The sequence below is a fragment of the Lonchura striata genome, chromosome 1A (genome assembly GCF_050655825.1).
Source record: "Lonchura striata isolate lonStrDom1 chromosome 1A, ASM5065582v1, whole genome shotgun sequence".
Taxonomy (NCBI): Eukaryota; Metazoa; Chordata; class Aves; order Passeriformes; family Estrildidae; genus Lonchura; species Lonchura striata.
The window spans coordinates 4,488,011-4,514,295 of NC_140741.1; the positions used below are offsets into that span (position 1 = coordinate 4,488,011).

General features: G+C 41.6%; 1 protein-coding gene and 1 long non-coding RNA gene across 3 annotated transcripts in view; both read right to left on the minus strand.

The window, feature by feature from the left end:
- Positions 1–662: 662 nt before the first annotated feature.
- LOC144246302 (uncharacterized) overlaps positions 663–26,285 on the minus strand; it is a 42,540-nt gene continuing 16,917 nt past the window's right edge. For both annotated transcript variants that reach the window (XR_014952212.1, XR_014952211.1), the window contains exon 4: positions 663–817. This is a non-coding gene — a long non-coding RNA (uncharacterized LOC144246302). The remainder of the gene's footprint in view (positions 818–26,285) is intronic.
- Positions 7,059–26,121, minus strand: LOC144246304 (uncharacterized). The gene is made up of 6 exons (XM_085570163.1): positions 26,053–26,121; positions 16,599–16,789; positions 16,461–16,505; positions 16,315–16,358; positions 14,578–16,234; positions 7,059–14,420 (listed from the first exon to the last, which is right to left on the minus strand). The coding sequence occupies exons 1-5, from the start codon at positions 26,119–26,121 to the stop codon at positions 16,113–16,115; spliced, it is 471 nt and encodes a 156-aa protein (XP_085426289.1). The 3' UTR covers positions 7,059–14,420; positions 14,578–16,112.

Sequence of the window (26,285 nt, forward strand, 5' to 3'; positions counted from 1 at the left end):
GAGGGCAGCTGCTGGATCTGCTCTGGGGGAAAACTCCCTGCCCCTGCCAGGAGCACTGGCTCTGCTCTTCCTCCAGCTCCTGAGCAGTGTCAGGGCCACCATGAGGGAGTTCAAACCCGAAAAATCCCCACAGCCCACGGAGTGAATGATCCCAGCAGAGAAATGCAGCATTGAAATAAAAATCTTACAGCTCTGTCAAAAAGGCTGTGACAACACTGCGATGGGATTCCCAGGAACCTTTTGGTTTGCTCTCGGAATGCTCTTGGTTCTCTTTTATGTATTTTTAGTCCCTCAGTGGACAGCTTGTAGAATTTATTCTGGGACTTAGAGGTTGAGCAGGGTTGGCTCAGGATTGACCTTCACCTCTGGTGCCGCTTTGCGCAAACACAACGTGGCCAGGCTGGGTGAACTCGTGACCTCAGCTTTCCCCTCCAAAATGTCCCTCACTTATTTCCCTGGGGTGAGCTGGGATTTTGGCCATGACTGTCACTCCTCACCTCCCCGTGCCCGCACAGTGTCCGTTCTGTCCCCATGGTGCCCTGGGGACACCAGGGGGTCCCTTTGCCTTTCTCCTGCCCCTTTCCAGCCTGAGGCTCCTCTGCCCTCGTCCCACACAGCACAGGGGCACCAAAGGGGAAAGGCTCCAGAAAACATTTCTGCAATTCCTCAGCAATTATTTATTTAATTAATTATTTAATTATCTAATCACATTCTTCTCCTCTTCCCCAGGGAGAAGAACATGAACTCACAGCCACCGAGGCCTGACGGGTTCCTGCAGCGAGAGCTCGGCGCGTGTCCGCAGAGGTGAGTGCAGCACCTGAAAGGAAAAAACACAGGGGAAAATGTGATTTATTTTGCTTCAAAATTATTGCAAGTTCTTAAAGCCCAACCAACTTTTGCTCTTGCTTTTGGTCGGGTGGAGCAGGAGCAGTGGGCAGAGGTGGTGCCATTGATGCGGACATGCCTGATGCTTTCTGGGGCAGAAAAAGGAGATTAAGCTCACCTTACGTCAAGCAGCTATTTAAAAAGATTTATAGTTCTTTAAACATAGCACCCTTTAATTACCATAATGTTTCTTCCATGATTTTAACTAATTCTCAGTGTATTTTATAAAACTTAAAATAACACCTCCTCCCCATAAAACAGACTCATCAAGCATTAGACAAAAATTCCTTGTGCCAGTCTCAGGCTTCCACATCTAACAGGAGACCCTCCCCGTAAGCAAACAAAAAAATCAAAGTAACGTACCAAAACTAGTCCTTACTAACATTAAAAATACAGCTCAACCATATCCAAAAAATCCCCAATTTTATTTCCTCCAAACACCAAATACTCTTAAAATGCTAAATCAATAACTCTTAAAAAAAAAAAACCCATCAAAACTTACTTCAAATATAGAAAAGCCTAACTGTATAGATAAATATTTGTCCAAGCCCACAAAAAATATAAAACAATCTAATCAATATCCTACATTTAACAAAACCCACTACACAAATTAGTATCATTTAAAATGTACCATAAATAAAAATCTATTACTGAGAAACATATTTCCCAATAAATAAAACCACCCTGTAAAGATATAAGTAATAATCTTAACTCAACAAGCTAAAATTTCTCCAAAACCAAAAGACTTAAAAAACCTTCAATATTTATAAATAACAACATTCAATATGCTAAGTGTTAATAAAATCAAACAAAATTAAATGTCAATACATTTAAATAAATACATTAAGTTTCTTTTTATCTATTAAAATTAAGTTTATTATTCCTTACTATCAAAATTCATTCAGTCTAAATTTAAATGTTATTTAATATAACCTATCCTAAGTTTTTTTAAAAATCACTTCTCTAAACTATACAGTATATGGTTAAATTTCTTAAAAAAAATAAAACAACTCAAATTAAAACAACTAAAAGAAAACACTAACAAACACCTATTCAGAAGTAAAAAAAATACAGTGTATTATATCATCAATTTCATCAAAAATTCTGTTCTTCAGTACAATCTCTACTCTTTTTATCTTTTATAAGTAACACTAAAAAATAGCAATTACTATTCATATCATACTTTTTAAAAATTTTACTCTATTTCCTTAATATATATTTTTAAAGTTATCCTAACTTTTTCAAACACTTACTACTGATATACTAATTACATTATATAAATATATTAATTTTTATAATAAACAATGTTTATTAAATATTATTATAATATTTACAACCAGCTTTCATATGCTTTATTGCCTCTTTATATAATGATCTAAAAAACACATAAAATTTCTAATTCCTACTTTTTTATTCTCTACTTTTACAGCTCTTAAAACAAGTTAACTCTCTAACTAATCTCTACACTAACTCTATAATTTAACCTAATGTTATCTCATAGTTTTAAATATTTTTCAAGACTAAAAAAAATATATTTCATTAAAAACCTCCTCCAAACTGTTAATCTTATCACTTTCCTCAGTTATTATTACAAAATCACTTCAATATAAAACCCGACTACAACATTAATTTCTTTTTTTAAGTTTCACACTAAGTAATCACTCTCTCATACATTTCCTCCACCTTCACACTCTCAATATCCAAATCCAAACTCGCAATCCTGTCCATAACCACTTTCCAATCTTTAAAAAAAAGTTTACTATATTCAAATCTATTCTAAAAACACTTCTAAAAAATCCAATTATTAAATAACGTGAATCATCTTTAATCCTAACAATTTTACTCTTAACTACTATTTTTAAAAACATTATATAAAAATATATGAAGTAACATTCACCAATTAAAATTTAAACTAGAACCTAACCCTAACTCTACCTAAATAAAATAATTAACAAGAAGCCCAAATATTTTCTACGTTAAAAATAAAATTCAAATAATTTTAACTTAACAATTCAACTTTATCAATGTAACAAATAAACTTATTATTTTAAACTTAAAAAATCATTATCCACACATAATTATTTAACTTGCTACTAATTTAACATTTATCAACTGTTAAAAACTCTAAAATAATGTACAATCTTTTAATACTTACTAATGATATAATTTCACCTATGTTACTAATTATAGATATTGTCTAAGTAATTACTAATTATTATCAATTTCTTCTTTACTACATACATTATTTTACTCTTCTATTTCTTCATGCTTTTAACTGAAAAATTATAACAACTTATACCATTATCTTGCAAATCTCTATACAATTTTATAAGACAAAAATTAACAATACTTATTTCTCATATCAAAACATAAAGTTTCCTTATATCTCAACATGTACAAAAACCCAAGTAAATTTCAATAAGGAACATAAAACCAGATCACACAAAAAACACACTCACCACTCCACAAATAAAACACCAATGTAAATACACAGATAAATTACACTATGTAAATACAAATGTAGATTACGCAAGAATTTCAACTTACACCTGACGTCTTGTACTACACCCACCAAAATATATAAGCTTTAGGTTTCTTTATAAATATAAAAATCAATATTATAAAAATCTTATTTAATAACTTTCAAAGTATAAAATTCTATCAAATATTATACTTCTACTCTATTTACTTTATGTACTTTTAATTATATCACTTTACCAATTAACCAACCCAAAACAAACATTTAAGTAACTCTGACTAAAGTTTCAAGTTTAAATACTTTGTATTTATCTAGCACTTCTCAAAAAAATCCATTCTTTACCTACTTACTTAATATCCCAATAAAAAAAACATTACAAATAATCCATACAATTAAAAAGCCCTTACATTATTAACTCTTAATATAAAAATAGTTACCAATTTAAAACGAAAAACTCATTTATCCAAGGCGGGAGATGGGCATGCAAGGCAGTGAAGTGCCAGGGAGTGGTAAGAGGCCAAGGCAAGCCTAGGGTTGGCTTTGTCAGGAAAGCCAAGGGAATAGAAGCTGACAGGGAAAACACCAGAAAATTGTGAGAAAGGAAGAAAAGGGGTGTTCCTCTGGGAAGGTGACACAGCTGACAGGCAGGCTGAGGTGCCTTCCATCAACGCCTGCAGCACGGGCAAGAAACAGGAGGAGCTGGAAGCCGCTGTGCTGCACGAAAGTTACGGCCTTTTGCATCTCTGGAATGTGGTGGGATGAATCCCATGGCTGGAGTGTCACTACTGAGAGCTCCAGCCTGGTCAGAAGATACAGGGGAGGAAGGGGAGATGGAGGGATTGCCCTCTGCACCAAGAAGTGGATTCCACGTGAGGAGCTGTGCTTGAAGAACAGCCACGAGCAAGTCCAAAGCCTGTAGGCAAGAATCCGTGACCAAGGCAGCCAAGGAGCCCTGGGGATAGTATCTACTCCAGGCTGCCTGATGAAGGGGATCCTGCTGGCAAAGGCTTCTTTCTAAAGCTACAGGAAGCATTGTGCTCGTTGGCTTTCGTCCTGCTGGAGGGCTTCAACCACTGCGCAGTGCAGATCCTTTCTTGACAGGTGACTGAAACAGTTCCAGTGACCTTCTCAGTTAAGGTCTGTCACATGCAAAGAAATGCTGCTTTTGGCATCACTAGAAATTAAGGCCAGCTGTAGATATGACAAAACCACAAGTCTCTTGCCCACTGAAAATTTTGAAAGAAAGCTGACTGTCTTCAGCAAGATTTAGGATCAAATGCAAAGAGCCACATATCTCTTACCTGATTAATTTCATAGCCACGATTTCATGTCTTTTGACTCTTCACATGGATAGTCTTAAGCCGTACTTTGTCATCATTTGGTCAGCTCATGAGGTTTTTTAGTTTTAAAAAAGGCAGAGAAACTGCAACTATCTATCTTTGAGTAGAGGAGCACATACAAAATGTCAGGGTGAAAGATTACTCATACCAGTGTGAAAAACGCTAATCACTTGGTTTTTAAAATTTTAAAAGTTTAATAATAATAAAATGGTTATAAAAATAATAATAGCATTAGAGTACTAAAGTTTAGAGTTAGGACAATTACAAGACAATAAAAAAAGTAAAGAATTACAGATGTCCGGATGTTCTCGGACATTAAGTTACGAAAAGCATGACTTGTGAATAAAGGAATCACTCTTAAACTAATATACTTGTTGCATATTTATATATCCTTTATGGTTATGAATGCATTCTATTTTAAACAAGAAACTCTGTTTGTTGTATGTTAATTGTTTCCTTTAATCCCCTGGCATCTTCGAGTCTGAGTAAGGCCTGAAGAAATTAACTTCTTCTGATAAAAGCCATAAATTCCTGTGCTTTGGAAGATTTAGGTGTTCTTTGAAGTAAGTATCTCATTCCTAAAAAAAAAAACTTCCCCACATACATAGTCTCTATTTTAACATTAGGTTAGAACCTAAAACTGTATTTAACACACTACTTAAGTGAATTAACACAGCATAACTTTCTAACATCACACATATAATATTCATTATAGCCTTTGCGAAAAGCCAATCATAAAATATGCATTTTTCACACCAGCAAGGGCAAGGAGGTATTGAAGGAGACTGTTGAAGGAGAGGTAAAGTCTTAAATGCTAAAACTGAAGACAGAGCATCACTAAGTCAAATAAAAGATTTGTCAATTTGCTTTTAAACTGATACAAAGCAAGACAAAGTAAATTATTATCACTACTTCAAATCTAGTTGAAAATGTGCTGAGGTGTGCATTAAGACAAAGGTGGAAGTTTACAAGTTACAAATGCTTAAGACACTTCTTGCTAGGGATAGATAGCATTGCATCAGGCAGTTTACTATTCCAACCATTCCTGAAAGATTTGCATCTCAAAAAGATATGGCATATGAATTCTTAAATTAGACCAATAATGACACGCACCCAAAAAAGAAAAACATTCTTTCTCCTTTTCTTTTCTGCTTTCTTGTCATAGAGTGTGAGTAAGGAGAAACTGAAAGAATCCATGAGTGACAGAGCTGATTCCAATCAATCCTCCCCGATGGAGTGATCAAAGGCCAACTGTAGTGGACCAAACAGGGCTTTCCCCTTGGAAGTGTATTCCATCCCGTCGAGATCAGCACAAACACAAGGGATGAAACCGACTTCCCACGGCTGCCATCCAAGCTATGACACTGTAACTCAGTACCACCTGCACATTTTTTTGCTTGAATCCTTAAAGTAATGATTCTCTCCATCTCCATCCCTTAAAATCCAATTCTGTCAGCTTTTCAGTGTTCAAGAATGAACTAGTTAAGATAGCACTGAGGAAAGAAAGAACAAAATAAACATATTTTATTGTGTAAGTAAGTAGATTTGAGATGGAATTACTAAAAGGTAAGCATACATGGACCCCCCCCCCCCACACACAGTACTCTTTTTACAGTTGCACTTAAGGATTGTACTTCAAATATGGTTACACAGATATCTTCCCCCCCTCCACATTGACTGCCTCTTAATATTAGAACCGAATCTGCCACAAAATTACATGAAATAAAACAGTGAGAAACATACTTGAGAATGACTGTTGTTTACAAAACAGGTAATTTATAGTATACAATTACTGATAAGGTAGAACAAGAGTTCAAAAACTGGACTGCATTACAAAGACTTCTTCAAACATCAATTTTGGATTATTGCTGTATGGTACTAACTGGTCTGTTATAGATTAATTTACAGACATTCGTAAAATAGTGAAAAATGCATGCTTTAGAAACCTGGGACATTTCATGCCTTTGTGCTAGCAGAACATGAAAACGGAAGTGATTGGCATTTTTCAATGTAGGTTAGTAGCATTTAGAGTTTTTATTCTGGTGTACTAACTGATTCTTTGTATTTTTTCTCTTTTTTTTCAGGTGATTTTTCATCTTCAGGTTTAGTCCATGGAGGGCTGTGAAACTTCTGTAAAGGTAAAAACATGGTGTATAGAATACATATATACATAAACAGAAATAAAAAAGTCTGTTAAAATTTTAATTGTCCCTAGAAAAGGGTCCTGATCTCTAAATGCAAAACCATACAAGTCTGATGCTACATACAGCTTCATATCACTGCATATTTATATATATATATATATATATATATATATATATATATATATATATATATATATATATATATATATATATATATAAGCAACCACATAAGTATTTAATATTTAATTATTTTGGAAAACTCTCCTTACTCCTGCTTCCAGGGCTATACTCATCACACTGTCAAATTAAGTAATTTGACTACTAATTCATTTGACTACCAGCTTTCCAAATATTTCATAGTTTGCAAATTGTTACCAGCCAGAAAACATTTTGAACAGATCAATTGCAATCAGATGCAGTCAAAGTCTGAATTAAGTAGTCTTCTCTTTTGAGACAGAACTTGGTGAAGAATGTGTAAGTATACTTTAAGTAACTGAATCTCATGAGACCTTTTAGTAAAACCCCAAAAATCACTCTGGAAGAGAATACCTGAAAGCTTGTCTCTGTTTCTGCTGCTTCCAAACGAGATGTTGAATCATTACGATTCCCCAGACATGTCTTGGCAACCTGTCAATAGAAATGTCAGAGATAACTACTTCATATTTTCTCCAAAAATACTCAGTTTTCAAAAAAAAAAAAAAAAACCAAACCCAAAAAACCAAAAATACCAACAACAACAAAAAAAACCAACCCAATTTGGGTCTTCTTTTAAGCCTCCTTGATGAAATGGAACAAAGTTTTCATAGCTAAACTTATCCCAGACTCCCATCATCCCTGTAACAGTCTTCAACAATACAGTCTTGTGACAGCAAGTTTAACAACTTCATACTTACTCAGCTTTTTTTTTTCTTTGTGTTTAAATCTCATCACCAATAGTGAAGTTTCCTTCTACAAGTGGTCCTAGGGAACAGAAAATTAATTACAAGTATCTTTTATGGGTGAGGAAATAGTAAAAAACAGTAGAAAATCAGCATTACAGTTAGAACTTCTCTATTACTATTCTCTTGGCTATACTCTAGATCTCTTAGGTATAATAATCCCTGAATAGGAATATAAAGTCACTGAATAGAGAAGTCAGGTGACTCTCAAGGCAGAAAATCTTGCTGCATTACTTCCTGTCATTTTGTTCAAGAAATAATGTCATATTCTTTGCCAATATGCTTTTTAATATCTGGGAAAGCAAAGTTGCACAGCATAAATAAAATTAATTACAAAGTGGATTTTTGAACTAAGGAGATCTTCAGGTATGAAACCAGAGATTTGCTCAACACTGGAAATTCTACTGTATTTAAATCCAAGTCCCTTCAGGAGTAGGATTAAGGATGCCATAAGAAAAGGAACTGAAAGATTAAATGCAGTCAAATATTCATAATACTTGGTCATTGCTCTAAAATGAGTTCACATTGGAATTTCTCTACTTGTTCTGCTATTAAAAGTGACACATTTAAATGGAGTGAAAACGACAAGGTTTTTTTAAAGTTTTAAGTCATCAAGACTCTTTTCAGTGTAACAGTGGGAGGGGTTTAGTCATGTTTAAGCTACTGAAGGCAGCCTCTGAGATGATGCAGATGTATTTGATGTGGGGAACTCTTTTTCATATTTTCCCATTCTAGACAGTAGAAATAAAAATTGGATTAATGTAGGGAATAATCAAGGCAGTATTGATTAAAACAAGTCTATTGATAAAGCACCTACTCCTTTTATGACAAAAAATCAAACAAAACATCAAACAAACATGTGGTTTATGTCTTAGATAAAGACTAAAAAGTCAGATGGCAGAGTAGCAATTTTTCATAGTCTTGTAATACTTGAAAACCTTATACATGTGGTCCTGTCAAAACTTCCATTTAAATTATTTACTCTTAATCTAGATTTTAAAAAAATATTCCAAGCTGAATTATCTTTAGAAAAAATGAAGATTTAGGTGACTTCTAAGTGTGTGGCTCTAGGACAAAAGATACTATAGGTCCAACAATCAATAGTATTGCAAAATGTGTAATAAAGAGGATAGAAATAATGCTAATTAAATATGATAATTTACATATCCAGAATTTTCTCTGACTGTACCTACTAGAACATGAAATCAGGTGACCTATTTCACCAACATAATTTATAGGAGATAGGAAGCAAAAGCTATTAATTGCATTAGTAAAGCTAAAGGTCAACTTCTTAAGACATATGCAAAGGAAAAAAAAAACCCAGGTCTGCTTTAGAGAAAATAAAAGTGAACAATAAAACAATGCTGTATGAGTGAGTAATCTTGCATTCTCTTCATAGGCCAGATAATAAAGGCTATCTTGATAGGAAAAGAGCAATAAAGACTTAGGTCTGTATTATTTCACATTTGTTCACTCAGAGATCTTCTCCTTTTAGTAGCACACCATATGGATCACTGTTGGAGAAAGACAGGGACTTTTTCTTAAGGATGTCTTTATGATGTTAAAGCATAACATTCATTACTGACTCCTTGTCACTGTGAAACATTGTATATCATTACCAAATAAATTACAGCTTGAACAACAACAGTTCAATAGCCAGGACTGTAACCAGCTCCTGTGGATGAGGTGCAAACACACAACAGAGGGCTGGGTTTAACAGAACACAAACTGAATCCCACACACATATGACCTCAGGCATATATATATATATATATATATAAATACATACATATACATACACCCCCACACCCCCACCTGTGTGTATTTATGTGGTTTTATATGTCTATATGTACATGCATATATAAACACTTAAATATGCAAACACGCGTAACACATAGCTTTGTGTCCCTCAGCTAAAGATCAGTGGCAGAATATAAACTCAATGAACTAGAATACCTTCCACACCCTTAGGTGACAAAGAAAGCAAAATATTAAACTTCTGTTATTGTTGTTAGTTCCCTCTATGCCAAATAGTGGATTGTTTTGTATGTTTGTCTGTGTGACTCTCTTTCTGTCTGTCAGATTCCCTCCCATGAGAGGTACACTCATTACAAACAGACGTAATGAGAGCTTGACATGGCAGAAACTACCAAAAAGCAAAAACTATTTGCTGTGTTGCTTTCCTCAGTTTAGCATGCAGCCCGATTAACAATTTATCTGTGTGTGAAATTAGGGCTATAAAATCTGCATATTGATTGTAATGTATACAAAATTTGGGAAGTTATGGTATTCAATTGTCCTAGTAAACAGCACTGCAAAGCTGGAGAGCTTCACAGCTGAATGTATAAATGACAAAGGTGAATAAACGAAGGGTGCATCTTTATTAAAAACATTTTAACAAGCCAGTCAGAACTCAGCATGTCCATTGGCTGTTAAATCATGCAACTTTATCTGTGAACAGTTGAACAATGAAAATATAAGTATTTTCTACTGCATCAACTCAGCAAATCAGAACTGGCTTTATGGTCAAAAAAATCATAACAATTTAAGGTCAAATAATCAATTCACAAGTGAACAGGAAATGAAGTTTAAATAAGTGGTATTATAACAGTTTTTGCAGTTAGAAAATAATTCTGCTGCTCCTAAAGAGCATCATCCAGATTTAGCTGACCAGACATTGGAGTTTCAGTGTTCCTGTGCATCACTGCTCCTCTTGGCTTCATAGGGCACAAAAAGCAGATAGGGAGGTTGTTTGTAAAGCACGATGGGGGAGAAAGTACTGGGTTAATTCTGAAGAAAAGAAACCAGATACAGGAGAAAAGAATGGTGTGGTTAGGTCAACTGACAAACTCATTATCTTGGTTGTCAGGTTAGGTTCACAGTTTACTCAAAGACATGTTTTATCAGATTTGCTCATGAATTTGTTACAGATCTGTACTGGGAGCTGCTTTAATCACTGTTTAGAAGAAAGATACAGAACAAGAAGTATGTGAAATGTGCATATACCTTCTCAGAAGACACCTCTGCAGTTTTTCATACGCTTTTCCTGTTTTAGATCAGTGTGCTAAGGGGATGGTTAAACTCAGATGATGTAACTTCTTATGACCTTCCTCTTCCTAGTCCTCATTTACAGAATCAAATTTACTTTAAGGATTTTATTAACTTGAAATTTCATTATAAAAATGGTTATTTTTTCCTCTTATTACGCCCCTTGGAAAACAATTGGAGAGTGCAATTTGATCAAAGCTCTGAAACTGAAATGGATTTAAGAAAATAAAGCAAAAAGCTGTAGTTGCTTAGAAATGTATACGATTTTGGCTCCAATACAGAATATCCTTTGTCGTTGAATGATTAATGAACATATAGTGGTTTTTTACTGCAGGAAATTAAGGCACTAAATAAAAAGCACTACCACTTCTATTTATCAGAGAAGATTCTGTAAGGACAAAGCAAAAAATCTAATATGAGAACAAAGAATAATTTTATAAATTCTTTGATATTTTAGCAGTACCAAGTAGGTGGTTAAAAATGATATGTTATATGCATAAGAATTATCTGACATGAAAAGGCAATTAAGTAAATTATGGTGTAAAAGCCAAAATCCCAAAAGCTTTTGGGAAGACAGAAAAAGGAAGGGATACAGGGGGAAAAGCTCTGCAGAACTCTGGTTCTGCACAGAGACTTTCAGGAGTCAGACATAGGAAAGCATCTCTGGATAAGGCTAAGTAAAAGTAGTACTGACAAGATGTCTCTAATAATATACAAATAATAAAAAGAATGGAAACTTTTACAACAATACTGGAGGTAATTTTTTTTTTTTTTTTGGAGGGGGGTTTTGATGAATTTCAGATCCTGTATCACAGGATATTCTACCTACTTCTGGCTGTTACTGGTCCTATGCCAAATTTCATTACAGAAAAATATCAGCAGCGTCTAATTTCCAGATTTGCTACTCTGTATCCCATTTGCCAATAAATTTTCATTTTTTGTATTTCAGTATTTGTTCTAATGTAAATTACACTAATTACTCTGAACAGGCATAAACCCCATAAATATAAAATTGCAGAAAGATCACAAATTTAAGATAGAGATGCTTAGCCATACAGACTTAACAATACCAGTTGCAACCAGCAACTAACCATTTTGCTTTATTTTTTGCCTCAGTATCTATAAGGTTGCATGTTCTTCTCTAGTTAGTCTGCACTACCTTAATTCTCTCTAAATAGAAATCACATTTTATTTATCAGAGACACAATAAAAGGATCTTTGTAAAGTTCTGAGAAAGGATTACTGAAATACTGGGTTTCTAAGCAATGCAGTTTTTAGTACATCTTCACTAATTTTTCTTTAAAATGCTGCATTACAGCCTTAACCATCCAACCTTAATCTTCCTTCATTTAAATGTAAGAACCTGTAAAAACTTCAGAAAAAAATTACACACAGTCAAGTAACGGAAAAAACCAATTAAAACTCTTCCTAAGTGTTGCATTTTCTCCAAGTGAGAGTGTTCACAGGTACAAATGGCAGCTTTGACTTACCAAGGAATTAGGATCCTTTGGGTATAAATTCCTTCCAGGTCTTTCAGAACTTAAAGTGGTATTTCTAATGCCACTATATGTAGGCTAATTGTGGAAAGAAGATTTTTATTTCAGTTCTCAAAGCTTGTGTCTTTCTTTCTCCCTATGTTAATTATGAGATGATGAAGAAGAAAAGGTTGCTAGTCCAATGTCAGCACCTGCACTATTTTTATGGCCATTTTAGCCTATGTTAAGATGGACAGTGTGTCTGTCTGCTGACAGACTAAACAGTTAAAAATACAAGCTGTTAAAAAGACAAAAAACAACCACCTAAATAACTAAACCACCATCTCAATAACTAAAACCTTGATTTTATGGAAAGGTGAATCTTTTAGGTGTCTTTCATTGCAGTACTTGATGCAGAAATTAAATACTGGTTTGACTTTTGAAATATATTACCAGTTATTTTCTTTTTCTCTTTTAATGTATTCACTTCTGTATAAAAGAGCTGTTTAAAATTTCTGATACAAGTATTTAGCCTCAATTGTTTCAGTCTCAACTGAAAGTATTCTACTATTTCATCAAGCCTTACACAACTTTTTCAAGCAATAACTAACCTCTAATCACAATCTAAATGGAGTTCACTCCAACTTCAGTTTTACAAGTTTTTCTTACTCTTGTTTAAATTTCATTAACAACTGAAGTTTTCTTTACCTTCAGGAATTAAGAAATGTGCAACAGCAAAGTTGCCCCTGAGGGGGCTGCCTGCAAAAGATGCGAATGGCGAAGGATGTGTCCCAGAGCCCAGCTGCCCCCACCTGAAACTTGTGCTGCCCTGACAGTGCCAAGGGAGCCCTACAAACTGACATCAGGAACCTGGACTGGTGAATTTTCTTTCCCAGGGACAAAGGCTGGAATTCTGACACATGACCCTGTGACCCTAGACGGGCAGCTGAGAAGAGAGTGCAAAGAAGAGGAGAGAGAGAAGAAGAGGAGAGAGTGAGAAGAAGAGAAGAGAGTAAGAAGAAAACAGAGCAAGAAAAATAAAATAATTAGAGATAAAAAGAAAAACCAAAAAGTCAGATTAGAAAGAGAAAGGCAGAGAAAGGAAAAAGAAAGGAGGGGTATAGAGAAAAAGAGTGAAAGACAATCAGAAAAGGAAGCACTTGAAATGAAAGAGAAATGGAAATAGAGAGACAAGAAAAAGAAGAAATAGAGCTGAAAACCTACAGGAAAACAAATGGAGAGACAGAATAAAAGGTAGGGTTCAAAAGAGAAAGAAATAGGGAGTTAGAAAGACAAAAAAGTTAAAGTTGTATAGAAAAGGAAAAAGGGTTAGAGACAAAGAAAACGATAGCAAGTGTTAGAAAGACAAAGGCTGACAAAGAGAAAAAAAAGAAAACACAGTGAAACCTAGATTGAAAGAGACAGACAAAGAGACATGGGGAAATACATGTAGAGGAATGGAAGAAAATAGACAGGGTGAGAAGGAAATAGGGTTAGAGAAACATAGAGATGTGTTAGAAATGGAAACAAAGGAAAACACAGCCAGAGACAAAGAGAAAGAGTTAGACATAGAAGGATAAAGTGAGGAATAGACTAAATAGGAAACTAAGAGGCAAAGGGAGAAAAAGGGTGAAAATGATTTGATTCAACCACATCAAAGAAAGACAGGAGATGAATGGTGGGCGGGGCAGAGGGTAAGAGGCATCATAATTAGGGCTGATTAATCTTTATTCCTTTAAACTTCAGCAATACACAGGGAAACAATGTATATAAATGCAAGTACAGAGACAAATACAACAAAAAACACATCATACCTAGGCACACAAGTACAAGTCCAATTTACATACAGCAAAATACATCAAAAGACAGGAACAACTGCAAATACAGAACAATATAATGTACTACAAGCCAAATACATATTGACACAATATAACCGTGTCTCCATTTCAGAAAAGTCCACAACGCTTTTATTGTTAGGACGCACCTGGAACAAAAACGGCACAGAACGCTCCGCTGACGAGCACGCCCCCTTCACGTTCCACACAAACTCACATTCACGGCAACTCGCTCCGGAGACTCCCAAAAAATCCTCCTGCCTGATGAAACCCCCCCTGAAAGGCAAAGGCCATACACACAAGGTTGGAACTGCTCCACACACACACACACACACACAGCTGCAGACACAAGCACACACAAACTCTCCCAGACAGACACAGACAGTCACACTCTCACACATTCTTCTGCTGACACGCTGGCTGCCACCCTTACGTGAAACGCTGCACTGAAGAATATGCTTAAACACATCTCCTGACCGCAGCAACTCCATGTCAAATGGTAGATTCCAGGAAATTCTGTAGGGACCCGGGGACCTAGGAGACAAGGGGAGGCAGTCAGTGACTGACTATCTGAGAGCTAGGAGCTATACCAGCTCTGGGCCCATCAGTGTTGTACCCCAAACCCCGTAGAGAACAGATGAACGGCAAAGCTTTATAACTGCTCTACCTGAGCGTGACTACGTGCCCGGGCAAGGCAGCTCCGATCATAATTGGCACAACAGAGGTGCATACAACATAAGGCAACGTAGGTACATACAGTATAAGCACAAACAACATAAGGCAACGTAGGTACATACAGTATAAGCACAAACAACATAAGCCAACGTAGGTACTTACAGAGTAAGAACAAACAACATAAGCCAACATAGGTACATACAGTATAAGCACAAACAATATAAGATAACATAGATAGGCACAACATACGCACATACAATAGAAGCCGACATAGGTAGGCGCAACATAAGTGCATACAACGTAAGCTGACAGAGCTACAAGATATGTGAGGACTTGATATAATTCTCCAGAAGACTAATTTTTGAGCCCTATGTCCTTTGAGAAGGCAGATGCTACGGAACTACTGTGGTCAGGTGATGAGGGGCTAATAAGCTCCGTACGAAAGTCCAAGAGAAGGGCTACCAAAACTGAGAATGAAGATGGATGAGAACATCTCATGTACGTCGTCCAGTCCCAAAAAGTAAATATGTAAAGATGCCAGAATAATTGATATCTGGGAAGGTACGTGAGCAAAATATGGCCAATACGGCACAAAATGATACTTCTAAAGCATGGAGATGTAACAAAGGCCTAAGATACAGACAACGTGACACAGACACAGACAACGCAAACATGGACAGAAGCAGAAACTGCCTGGCAATTTCACCTTATGGACCCAAGATTCTTAGCCCAAGATGAGCCATGGGCTGATGATGCCAAAGAAAAGAAAGCCCTAGGGCAGTAGCACTTGTGATGACATGTAACTCCTTTCAAGATGTTAGTGCCAAAGCACTTAAGAGGAAACCTAAGAAGCTCAGTAGGCCTAGAGAAGGAAGAAATGACTACAGGTTGACTGTAGCTATAGCTCCAGACATGAAGGCGGGCTCCTATGGTGAAAAGATCCACGACAACGTCAAGAGTCAAAGAAGGCCGCCGATGCGAATGTCACGAGAACGCGGAGAGGGATCGGAACGGCCCTGCCCAGCGAAGACTCTGGGGGCTGAGGAGAAACCCTCTCCCTTTTCTCCCGAGGGGCCCGTCCCACTATGGGCCTATTCTCCAAGCTAACATCAAATAGCCTCCTGTGATAGTAAAGGTTTTCCCCCCATCTCCCACCTACTGGCCCCAGCACTTAGCTTTTGCAAGACAACCGGATGGAATCCAATGTCAGTTGGATGTGGATGGCGAGACGTTCTGTACATCCGCTTCGGTGCTGCCGTTTCCAAACTTCAGCTACGCTCCTCCTGAGGGTGCCTAAGACAAAACAGAAAATGCAACCAGTGCCCACGAAAAGAGGAATCCCCGAAACTCCGACACACCGCTGCCCCGGCTCACCTGAAGTCTCAGTTTGACTCCACAGGCTGCCTGGAGAATACCTGAAAAACAAAAAGTACACACTTAGCATGCTGCTGCATAAGGGTCACCTGTGAGTCACTGTGCCAAAATGCCAACTCACCCGCTCGCCTCTGTTCCTTCACACAGCTAGGGCAGCGACAGCACCTGCAAAAAAACAAAGCAAAAAAACCCACACTGAGATACTGTGAAAACAACATCCCCCTGACCTGAAAAGCACACCCAGCCAGACCTTACGCTTGCACCCACCTGGCCTTGGACATCCGGACCAGAGACATCTTGCAAGAAGACTGCCTAAAAGAAAACAAAGAAACCAAGAGTGGATGCTTAGAATTGCACCAGAAATTGAGATCTGAGCCAGAATAACTCCTTCTGTCCACTGCTCACCTCGAACACTTGGCCTTGACTGCTGCTATCTGCCTGGACCTCCTAAAAATAAAGGCAAAGAACACTGCTGTAACACAGTCACCATTTAGGCTTCCCCTGCAATGACTGACCTGCTCATGGGAAATCCCTCCCCCAGGAGTGCAGCCCTCTGCCACAGATTTGAACTGTCTGCATCTGAAAGGAAGGTAGGACTAGTGTCAAACAGCTGCAGGACAACTTAACAGCACCAAACATGTTATGGCAATCAACGGACACAATCTAGAGCCCAACTACACCCTGCATTACAAATTTCAAGTCCCCAGGACTTGTGCTATTACAGGCTATGCACCAGGGCAGAGCAGCTGTGGGACAAATGTGTGCAGACACCCGTGACACAGGACAGGACAAAGAAGGGGACACGACAGGAAAAGAGGGCTTTCGACGAGAAGAATGTCTGCAAGGACCAAGAGACCCAAACACCACAGAATACACCAGACACAAGTGATAAGACACGCACTGGAACTACTCTGCCCTGTTTATCTCAGCACTGTGATCAAAACAAACACTTTCCCTTTAGGAGGCCTATGGGGACGCGTCTTGGACATCCCCATCTCCAAAACTGACTCAAAAACCCCTCCTGGGGAGTCCCAACCTGGCACCTCTCTTCCATCCCCTCTGTGGATTGTAGCCCTCCACTTATCTTGCACATATCAAGGGATGAAAATCCCCATCAGGTGCAGAAGGAAGCCACTGCTCCCATCTCCAGGCTGTGGCCCTGACTTATCTTTTGGATGACTGGTGATGTGAATCCACGTTGGACCTGAATTGAGTCTGGCTCAGAGGAGATAGCCTGCTAGCCTCTTAGTCTGCTAAAATAAAGAACAGGAAAATCAACGGGTGAGTTTAGTGTTATGTGGGCCAAATCTCAGTAAATCAACTACTTATCCTCTGCTGAGTGTGCCTGGGTGCTCAAGTCTCCAGCCTCATCCTGAGTCCAAGGTATGGCTGTTATGATGAGTGGCACCTGGGTTAGAGAGGCAAAGCTACGTGGCATTTCTGTGAGTTCAGTGGATGAGCTTGTGTGCTGTATGAGACATGGATGCCTCTGCTATGCTTGTGAAAAGCCTTGCAAATACACACTATTTCTCACCCTACTGCCTGCAAACCCCCACCATGATAACTCCTAACTCGGTACCCTGTTCACTCTCCCTCTCCTAGTCACAATCCTCAACTCACCTGAATCCACCATCTAACACATCATCTTTGACACAGTGCAGATCCCTTTTGCATCATGATCAATCTGCTGGAAAAAATCTTGTGCTTGACACAACCTGGAATTACACTCCTCCTGAAAAAAAAAAAAAAAAAAAAAAAAAAAAAATCAGAAATTACAAAAGCACCTTACCAGCCCTGAATACTCAACCCCAAACCACGAATTTAAATACTCCCTGTGTTCAACGTTGTTTTCTTCACAGTATCTTCAAAGCCTCTGTTGCATTAGAAGCCCAAAAGCAGCTGCAGAGAACAAGCTGAGATAAGCTAAAAGAGCCTCTTCACCAGAATGAGAGGAGAGCTCTGACCCCAGCTGATGCCACAGAGGGAATGAAGCCCCTTGGCAAAGGCTGGGGTTAATATACCCCCAATTGGGCCTGCCTCTCGTTCCCCTGGCACCCAGGAAAAGGGAAGGGGCAAACCCCACTGAGTAGAAAAGCCCTCAGAGCAGCTGCAGCTGTTTGGCTCCTCTGGCTTGAATTCAAGGGGAATAAAGAGCTGGATATAGAAGAAAACTCTGCAGGGAAATGACAGCTCTTTCTTTTTTCTACAACTGCTTGGAGCCAAAGGGCAAAAAAACTGGTAAGAAATAAAACTTCGTTTTTAGGCAGCATATCTAGATAAGCTGGGTGATTTGCTGTTAACTTATATAATTATTCCTCAGTGACTACTAAGTAGTACTCAACATGAGACTAAGGGTGGAGAAAAATACTAATTATATGAACAGTCTAAGTCTCCTTGGGGCTACTAATTAGGACTAACTACATTATAAATAAAAATAAGAAAAATAATAGGCTCCTGGGCAGCATAAAGGTTAAGTATGTGCTAGGCTTGCCTTTCTCTGAGGTACTTAGTCCTAGAGCACAGAAAGAAGTGCCCTGAAAGGTAGTTTTAAATGCTGAAAAAGCATTTTAGAAGAGCCCCCTTCAAGTGAATCCCTTAAAATGAAGAAATGGGGAAGTTACCTCCACTGAAATGGATATGTGGCAAATAAATGGCTTCTGCCCTTTAATCCCCTAGAATATTGGGAAAAGAGAAGCTTTCCTCACTTTCAATCTCTCCAGTGATGAAGACAGAGGGATTTTCCCCATAATCCAAACCCTTAAGAAAGAGAGATTGCTGGGCTTCCCCCTCAGTTTAAGCCTTAAGACAACAAAAAGGGTTACTCTTAATTCAATCCCCTAAACAACATTGTCAAGGTTTTCCCCTCTATTTAAACTGGAAAAAAATGGAATATGGGGATTCCCTGTCAATTAGCACCCCTAACAGCATAGAAAAGTCAGGGACTCTTTCAAATGAGTCCATTAAAATTGCAGGGGAAGTGTGTTTCCTCATTATCTGAACGCAAGAAATAATGGAAAAGGAAGCTTTTCCCCATACTTTAAACCCCTTTTCTCTCCATAACCCCTCTTTTTTCTGGGAGTGCTGTGGAAGGTCTGGGGGTTCTAGGGAAGGACTGACATAATAAAAGGGGAAGTTGAAAGCTCTCCCCTGGAACCCCACATGCTGCCCAGCCTGCTCAGGTGCTGCCCCTTGGCAAGAGGGCTCTTCCCTTGGCATTCTCTCAAAGGGATGCTCCGTGCCCGGGTGGGTCCGGCTGCTCCCTGGTCCCTGCTGGATGTTCCGACCATAGCTCCTGGCAGGTGTGCCCAGGTAGCTGCACTGAAAGCAGCTGCTCACGCGGGGAGCTGCTACACCTAGGAGTGATGGATGAGGTGAAGAAAGGTCCTGTGGGGTGTTCCCTCCCCTACACAGCCCCTTGCCAGACCCTTCAACAATGGGGTGCCAGATTTTCATTTCCAAGATAATTAACAGTCTTTCCCCAGGCCAAACAGGAATTGTGCTTCCAAAATTGCACATAGTGAATGATTTCTCACAGACCACAGCTGCCAACAGCAGGAACTCCCGCTGCCCTTGGAGAGCAGCACGCCTCGAGTGAACAGACATCAACACACAGGGAGGGTGAGGTTGGTTTTACAGGGAAAAAGGGCAGAGGTCGGGTCACAAGGTCTGTGGCCCCAAGTGACTTTCAACATCTTTTTGTTCTGAATGGCACAGGATTAATCCTGGAGCAAAACTGCTGCCAGCAAGAATTCTGCCTGCCCTGGAAGAGACAAGCACCTCCTCAAAACTGACATCAGGAAGTGTAGAGGGTGAGCCGTGTTTCACAGAGAATAGGGCCAGCAACAGAGTCCAAGAGCCAGGGGCCCCAAAAGAAGGGATGCCCCCTGAAAATCTGAATGAAGAAGGAGGTGTTGTGGAACCAAGCTGCCCTCATGTCGATGAGGGGTTGCCTTGAAGATCCCAAGCACAATCTGCGAATTGACATCAGGAACCCAGACTGGTGAGTTTTCTTTCCCAGGGAAAAGGGCTGGAATTTGTGCACAGGACCCTGTGGGCCCTGGGCAGCTGGCAGACTGCAAGAAATAAGAACATAGAAGGATATAGGGCAGGCCCCAGTTGCCCCCACCTAAAACTTGTGCTGCCCTGATAGACCCAAGGGAGCCCCTACAAACTTTCCCAGGGAAAAGGGCCAAAGTACGTGCCCAGGGGCTCCTGGCCCTGAGCTGAAACCTAACTTCAAAAAACCCAAACTTCAAAGGATGTATCCCAGACTGAAGCTGTCCCCACCTCAAAATTTTTCTGCCCTGACAGTCCCAAGGGAGCCCTACAAACTGACATCAGGAACCTGGACTGGTGAATTTTCTTTCCCAGGGACAAAGGCTGGAATTCACACACAGGACCCTGTGACCCTAGACGGGCGGCTGACTGCAACAGATACGAACATAGAAGGATATGTCTCAGACAGCATTTGCCCCCACCTCAAGCTTATGCTGCCCTGACAGTCCCGAGGGAGCCCTACAAAGTGACATCAGGAACCTGGACTGGTGAGTTTTCTTTCCCAGGGAAAAGGGCCAGAGTATGCGCCCAGGGGCCCCTGGCCCTCAGCTGGAACGTGACTTCAAAAAATCCAAATATCGAAGGATGGGTCCCAGACCGAAGCTGTCCCCACCTCAAAATTTTTCTGCCCTGACAGTCCCAAGGGAGCCCTACAAACTGACATCAGGAACCTGGACTGGCGAGTTTTATTTCCCAGGGAAAAGGACTGTTGTTTGTGCTCATGGCCCTGTGCCCACCACTGGGGCCTCCTGAAATTCCGAATGGAATTGCAGATGCCTCCCACACCAAAGCTGCCCCTGGCTCTTGGCCTGGCTGCTCCTGCCATGGTCCTGGGTGGCCCTGGGATCTCAGTCTGGAATATCCCGTGGCTCTGGGATGACTTCACCTCCCTTTGTCTCCTTTTCCATGGCAGATCGCTCCCAGGAGTCCCTGAGTCCTCCCAGCTGCCCCAGTTCCCTCCCAGTGTGCCACCCAATGTTCCCGCTTCCCTCCTGATTTTCCCAGTGTCCCTCCCAGTGCTCCCAGTGCAGGTACAGGACACAGTAGAGGTGGTTCTGTCATTGCTTGGAGCCTTTATTGCCACCATGGGAGGGCTCTGAGGGTTCTTGGGGATGATGGGGAGGGATGTGAGGGTCCCAGGGGCATCACTCTGGGGTGTGGAAGATGGATTCCAGAAGGGGGGCATGGAGTGTTTGAGGGGGTCTCTCAATTGTCACATAGGGAGGGGTCCAAGCCGGTCTGGGGAGGGGTCCCAGGGTGTCCTGGGGGCCACTGGGGATTCCCAGGGATCCATTTGGATTCCTGGGGATCATTCAGGGGGTCCCAGAGGGTTCAAGGTTGATCCCTGGGGGATCATTTTGGGGGGTCCCAGAGAGTTCTGAAGGGTGCCAGGGGTCAGGGGGATTTCCCAATGAAGATCTGGAGGGGAAGGGGGAGGCCCTCAGGGGCTGGCAGAGGGAGGACAACTTAGCATCACCAAACAAGTTATGTCAATCTCCTGATACAATCTAGAGCCCAACTGCATCCTACATTACAAATTTCAAGTCCCCAGGACTTGTGCTATTACAGGCTATGCAGCAGGGCAGAGCAGCTGTGGGACAAGTATGTGCAGACACCTGTGACACAGGACAGGGAGAGAGAGCTCTAGATGAGAAGAAAGGACTGAGAGACCCAAAGAACACAGAGTGCACCAGAGACAAGTGACAGGACACACACCAGCACTGCTCTGCCCTGAGCACCTCAGCACTGTGATCAAAACGGACGCTTTCCCTTTAGCTGGCCTAAGGGGACACTTCTTGCACATCCCTGCCCCCAAAGCTGATCCTAAAGGCCCTCCCAGCACCTGCTTTCACCCCCTCTGTGGGCCTGAGCCCTCCACTTATCTCTCTGGCATCTGGGATGAGAATCCACGTCGCGTGCCAATGGAGGCTGCCTCGCCTGCGGGGAATGTCCTATGGTCACCGGGCTGTGGTCCCGTGCTCAGCTACAATCGAGAACACCAAACATCACTGCATGATCTCAGCTGCACAATGGACAAAACCCAGCAATCCTGCTACTCACCATTCTCCTGAGAACGCTCGGGCCGCACACTTTGGCCAGGCTCAGAGGCTGCCACCGTCATCGCAGGGTCTGCCTGGGTTAAGAGGAGACAAAGTGACTCGGCATTGCTGAAACACGAGTGGACCTTGGCTCCCCCTCCCTACCTTGGCGTCTCACCACAACTCCTCAGCCATTGCCAAAGGCTACCTGGATGCCATCTTGAAATACAAAATTTCAAGGCTTCACCTCAGAGTCCTGCAGTACTTCCAGAGGGCTCACAAGCACAGGAAATCCAGGCCATCAGCTGTTGGTGACAGGGGCTTGGCATACTCTGAGTGGATTCCCTAAAGCACACAAACAACAATGGATGCTTACAATTGCACCAAATCCTGAAACCTGAGCAAGAACAACTGCTCAGGTGCACTGCTCACCTCGAACACATGGCCTTGACTGCTGCTATCTGCCTGGACCTCCTAAAAATAAAGGCAAAGAACACTGCTGTAACACAGTCACCATTTAGGCTGCCCCTGCAAATGCAAACAATGACTGACCTGCTCATAGCAACACCCTCACCCAGGACTGGGACTCTCTGCCACAGATCTGAACTGTCTGCATCTGAAAGGAAGTTAGGACTGGTGTCAAACAGCTGCAGGACAACTTAAGAGCACCAAACATGTTATGTCAATCCCCCCATACAATCTAGAGCCCAACTACACCCTGCATTACAAATTTCAAGTCCCCAGGACTTGTGCTATTACATTCTATACAGCAGGGCAGAGCAGCTGTGGGGTAATATGTGCAGACACCCATGACACAGGACAGGGAGAGAGAGCTTTTGAGGAGAAGAAAGGATTGAGAGAACCAAACAACACAGAGTGCACCAGATACAAGTGACAGGACACACACCAGAACTGCTCTGCTCTGTGTATCTCAGCACTGTGATCAAAACAGACACTTTCCTTTTAGGTGGCCTTAAGAGACACTTCTTGGACATCCCCATCTCCAATACTGACTCAAAAACCCCTCCTGGGGGGTCCCAACCCAGCACCTCTCTTCCATCCCCTCTGTGGGTTGTAGCCCTCCACTTATCTTGCCCAGATCTGGGGATGCAAATGCCCATCAGGTGCAGAACGAGGCCTCCTGCCTGTCTGGGAAGTTCCAGTTGTCACCAGGCTGTTATCTCTTGCTCTGCCAAGAGAAAGAAAACCAAACGTCAGTGCACTACCTTAACAGCACATGGGCCAGAACCTGACAATTCTGCCACTCACCGTCTCCCAAGAAGTCTCGGGCCACACACCTCAGGCGTGCTTGGAGGCCAACACCATCTCCAGGTACACCTAGGTTAAGGGCAGACAAGGTGACATGGCATTGCTGAAACTTGAGTGGACCCTCGCTCTTCTTCCCTGCCTCACCGCAACTCCTTGACCATTCCTGTGGGCTACCAGGAGGGGACCTTGAAAGGCAAAATTGGAAGGCTCTGTCACAGGGTCCTGTAATGCTTCCGGCAACATCACACGTGCATGAAACCCGGTCCATCAGCCAGTTGGTAACAGAGAGATGCGCACTCCGAGTGGATTCCCTAAAGCACGCAAACGACAATGGATGCTTACAGTTGCACCAAAAACTCAAAGCTGAGCAAAAACAACTGCTTTTCTCCACTGCTAACCTTGGACACTTGGCCTTGACTGCTGCTATCTGCCTGGACCTCCTAAAAATAAAGGCAAAAAACACTGCTGTAACACAGTCACCATTTAGGCTTCCCCTGCAAATGCAAACAATGACTGACCTGTTCAGGGCAACACTCTCCCCCAGGACTGGGGCTCTCTGCCACGGATCTGAACTGTCAGCATCTGAAAGGAAGTTAGGACTAGTATCAAATGGCTGCAGGACAACTTAACAGCACCAAACATGTTATGTCATTCTCCTAATCCAATCTAGAGCCCAACTACACCCTGCATTACAAATTTCAAGTCCCCAGGACTTGTGCTATTACAGGCTATGCAGCAGGGCAGAGCAGCTCCGGGATAAATACGTGCAGACACCCGTGACACAGGATAGGATTTGACAAACCAGGAGACAGGACAGGGAGAGAGAGCTTTTGAGGAAAAGAAAGGACCAAGAGACCAAAAAACACAGGGTGCACCAGAGACAAGTGACAGGACACACACCAGAACTGCTCTGCCCTGAGCACCTCAGCACTGAGATCAAAACAGACACTTTGCCTTTAGCTGGCCTAAGGGGACACTTCTTGCACATCCCTGCCCCCAAAGCTGATCCTAAAGGCCCTCCCAGCACCCAGCTTTCACCCCCTCTGCGGGCCTTAGCCCTCCACTTATCTCTCTGGCATCTGGGGATGAGAATCCACGTGGCCTGGCAATGGAGGCTGCCTCGCCTGCGGGGAATGTCCTTTGGTCACCGGGCTGTGGTCCCGTGCTCAGCTACAATCGAGAACACCAAACATCACTGCACGATCTCAGCTGCACAATGGACAAAACCCAGCAATCCTGCTACTCGCCATTCTCCTGAGAACGCTCGGGCCACACACTTTGGCCAGGCTCAGAGGCTGCCACCGTCATCGCAGGGTCTGCCTGGGTTAAGAGGAGACAAAGTGACTCGGCATTGCTGAAACACGAGTGGACCTTGGCTCCCCCTCCCTACCTCGGCGTCTCACCACAACTCCTCAGCCATTGCCAAAGGTTACCTGGATGCCATCTTGAAATACAAAATTTCAAGGCTTCACCTCAGAGTTCTTCAGTATTTTTAGAGGGCTCACAAACACAGGAAATCCAGGCCATCAGCTGTTGGTGACAGGGGCTGGGCATACTCCGAGTGGATTCCCTAAAGCACACAAACAACAATGGATGCTTACAGTTCCACCAAAAACTGAAATCTGAACAAAAACATCTGCTTTTGTCCACTGCTCACTGGGCACACAGGGCTTTGACTGCTGCTACCTGCCTGGACCTCCTAAAAATAAACGCAAAGAACACTGCTGTAACACAGTCACCATTTAGGCTGCCCCTGCAAATGCAAACAATGACTGACCTGCTCATGGGAAAACCCTCCCCCAGGACTGGGACTCTCTGCCACAGATCTGAACTGTCTGCATCTGAAAGGAAGTTAGGACTAGTGTCAAACACCTGGAGGACAATTTAACAGCACCAAACATGTTATGTCAATCTCCTAATCCAATCTAGAGCCCAACTACACCCTGCATTACAAATTTCAAGTCCCCATGACATGTGCTATTACAGGCTATGCAGCAGGGCAGAGCAGCTGTGGGAGTATTATGTGCAGACACCCGTGACACAGGACAGGGAGAGAGAGCTTTTGATGAGAAGAATATCTGCAATGACCAAGAGAACCAAACAACACAGAGGGCATCAGATACAAGTGACAGGACACACACCAGAACTTGCTCTGCCCTGCATGCCTCAGCACTAAGATCAAAACAGACACTTTTTGCCTTTATGTGGCCTAAGGAGACACTTCTTGGACATCCCCAATTCCAAACTGACTCAAAAACCCCTCCTGGGGAGTCCCAACCTGGCAGCCTGCTTATCACCCCCTCTGTGGGTCGTAACCCTCCACTTATCTTGCACACATCTGGGGATGAAAATCCCTGTTGGGTGCAGAAGAACGCCGTCTCCCTGTCTGGTAAGTTCCAGCTGTCACCTCTTGGTCTGCCAAGGGAAAGAAAACTAAACATCAGTGCACAGTCTTAACAGCACATCAGCCAAAACCTGGTAAATCTGCTACTCACCATCCTCCTCAGAATGCCCGGGTTCTTGGCCCTCACACTTTGGGCGTGCTTGGATTCTGACACCGTCATCGCAGGGGACACCTAGGTTAGGTGGAGACAAGGCAACATGGCATTGCTGAAACACGAGTGGAATCTCATTCCTCCCTGACTCACTGAAACACCTCGGCCATTCCTCAGGGCTACCAGGATTGGACCTGGAAATGCAGGATTGGAAGGCTCCATCACAGGGTCCT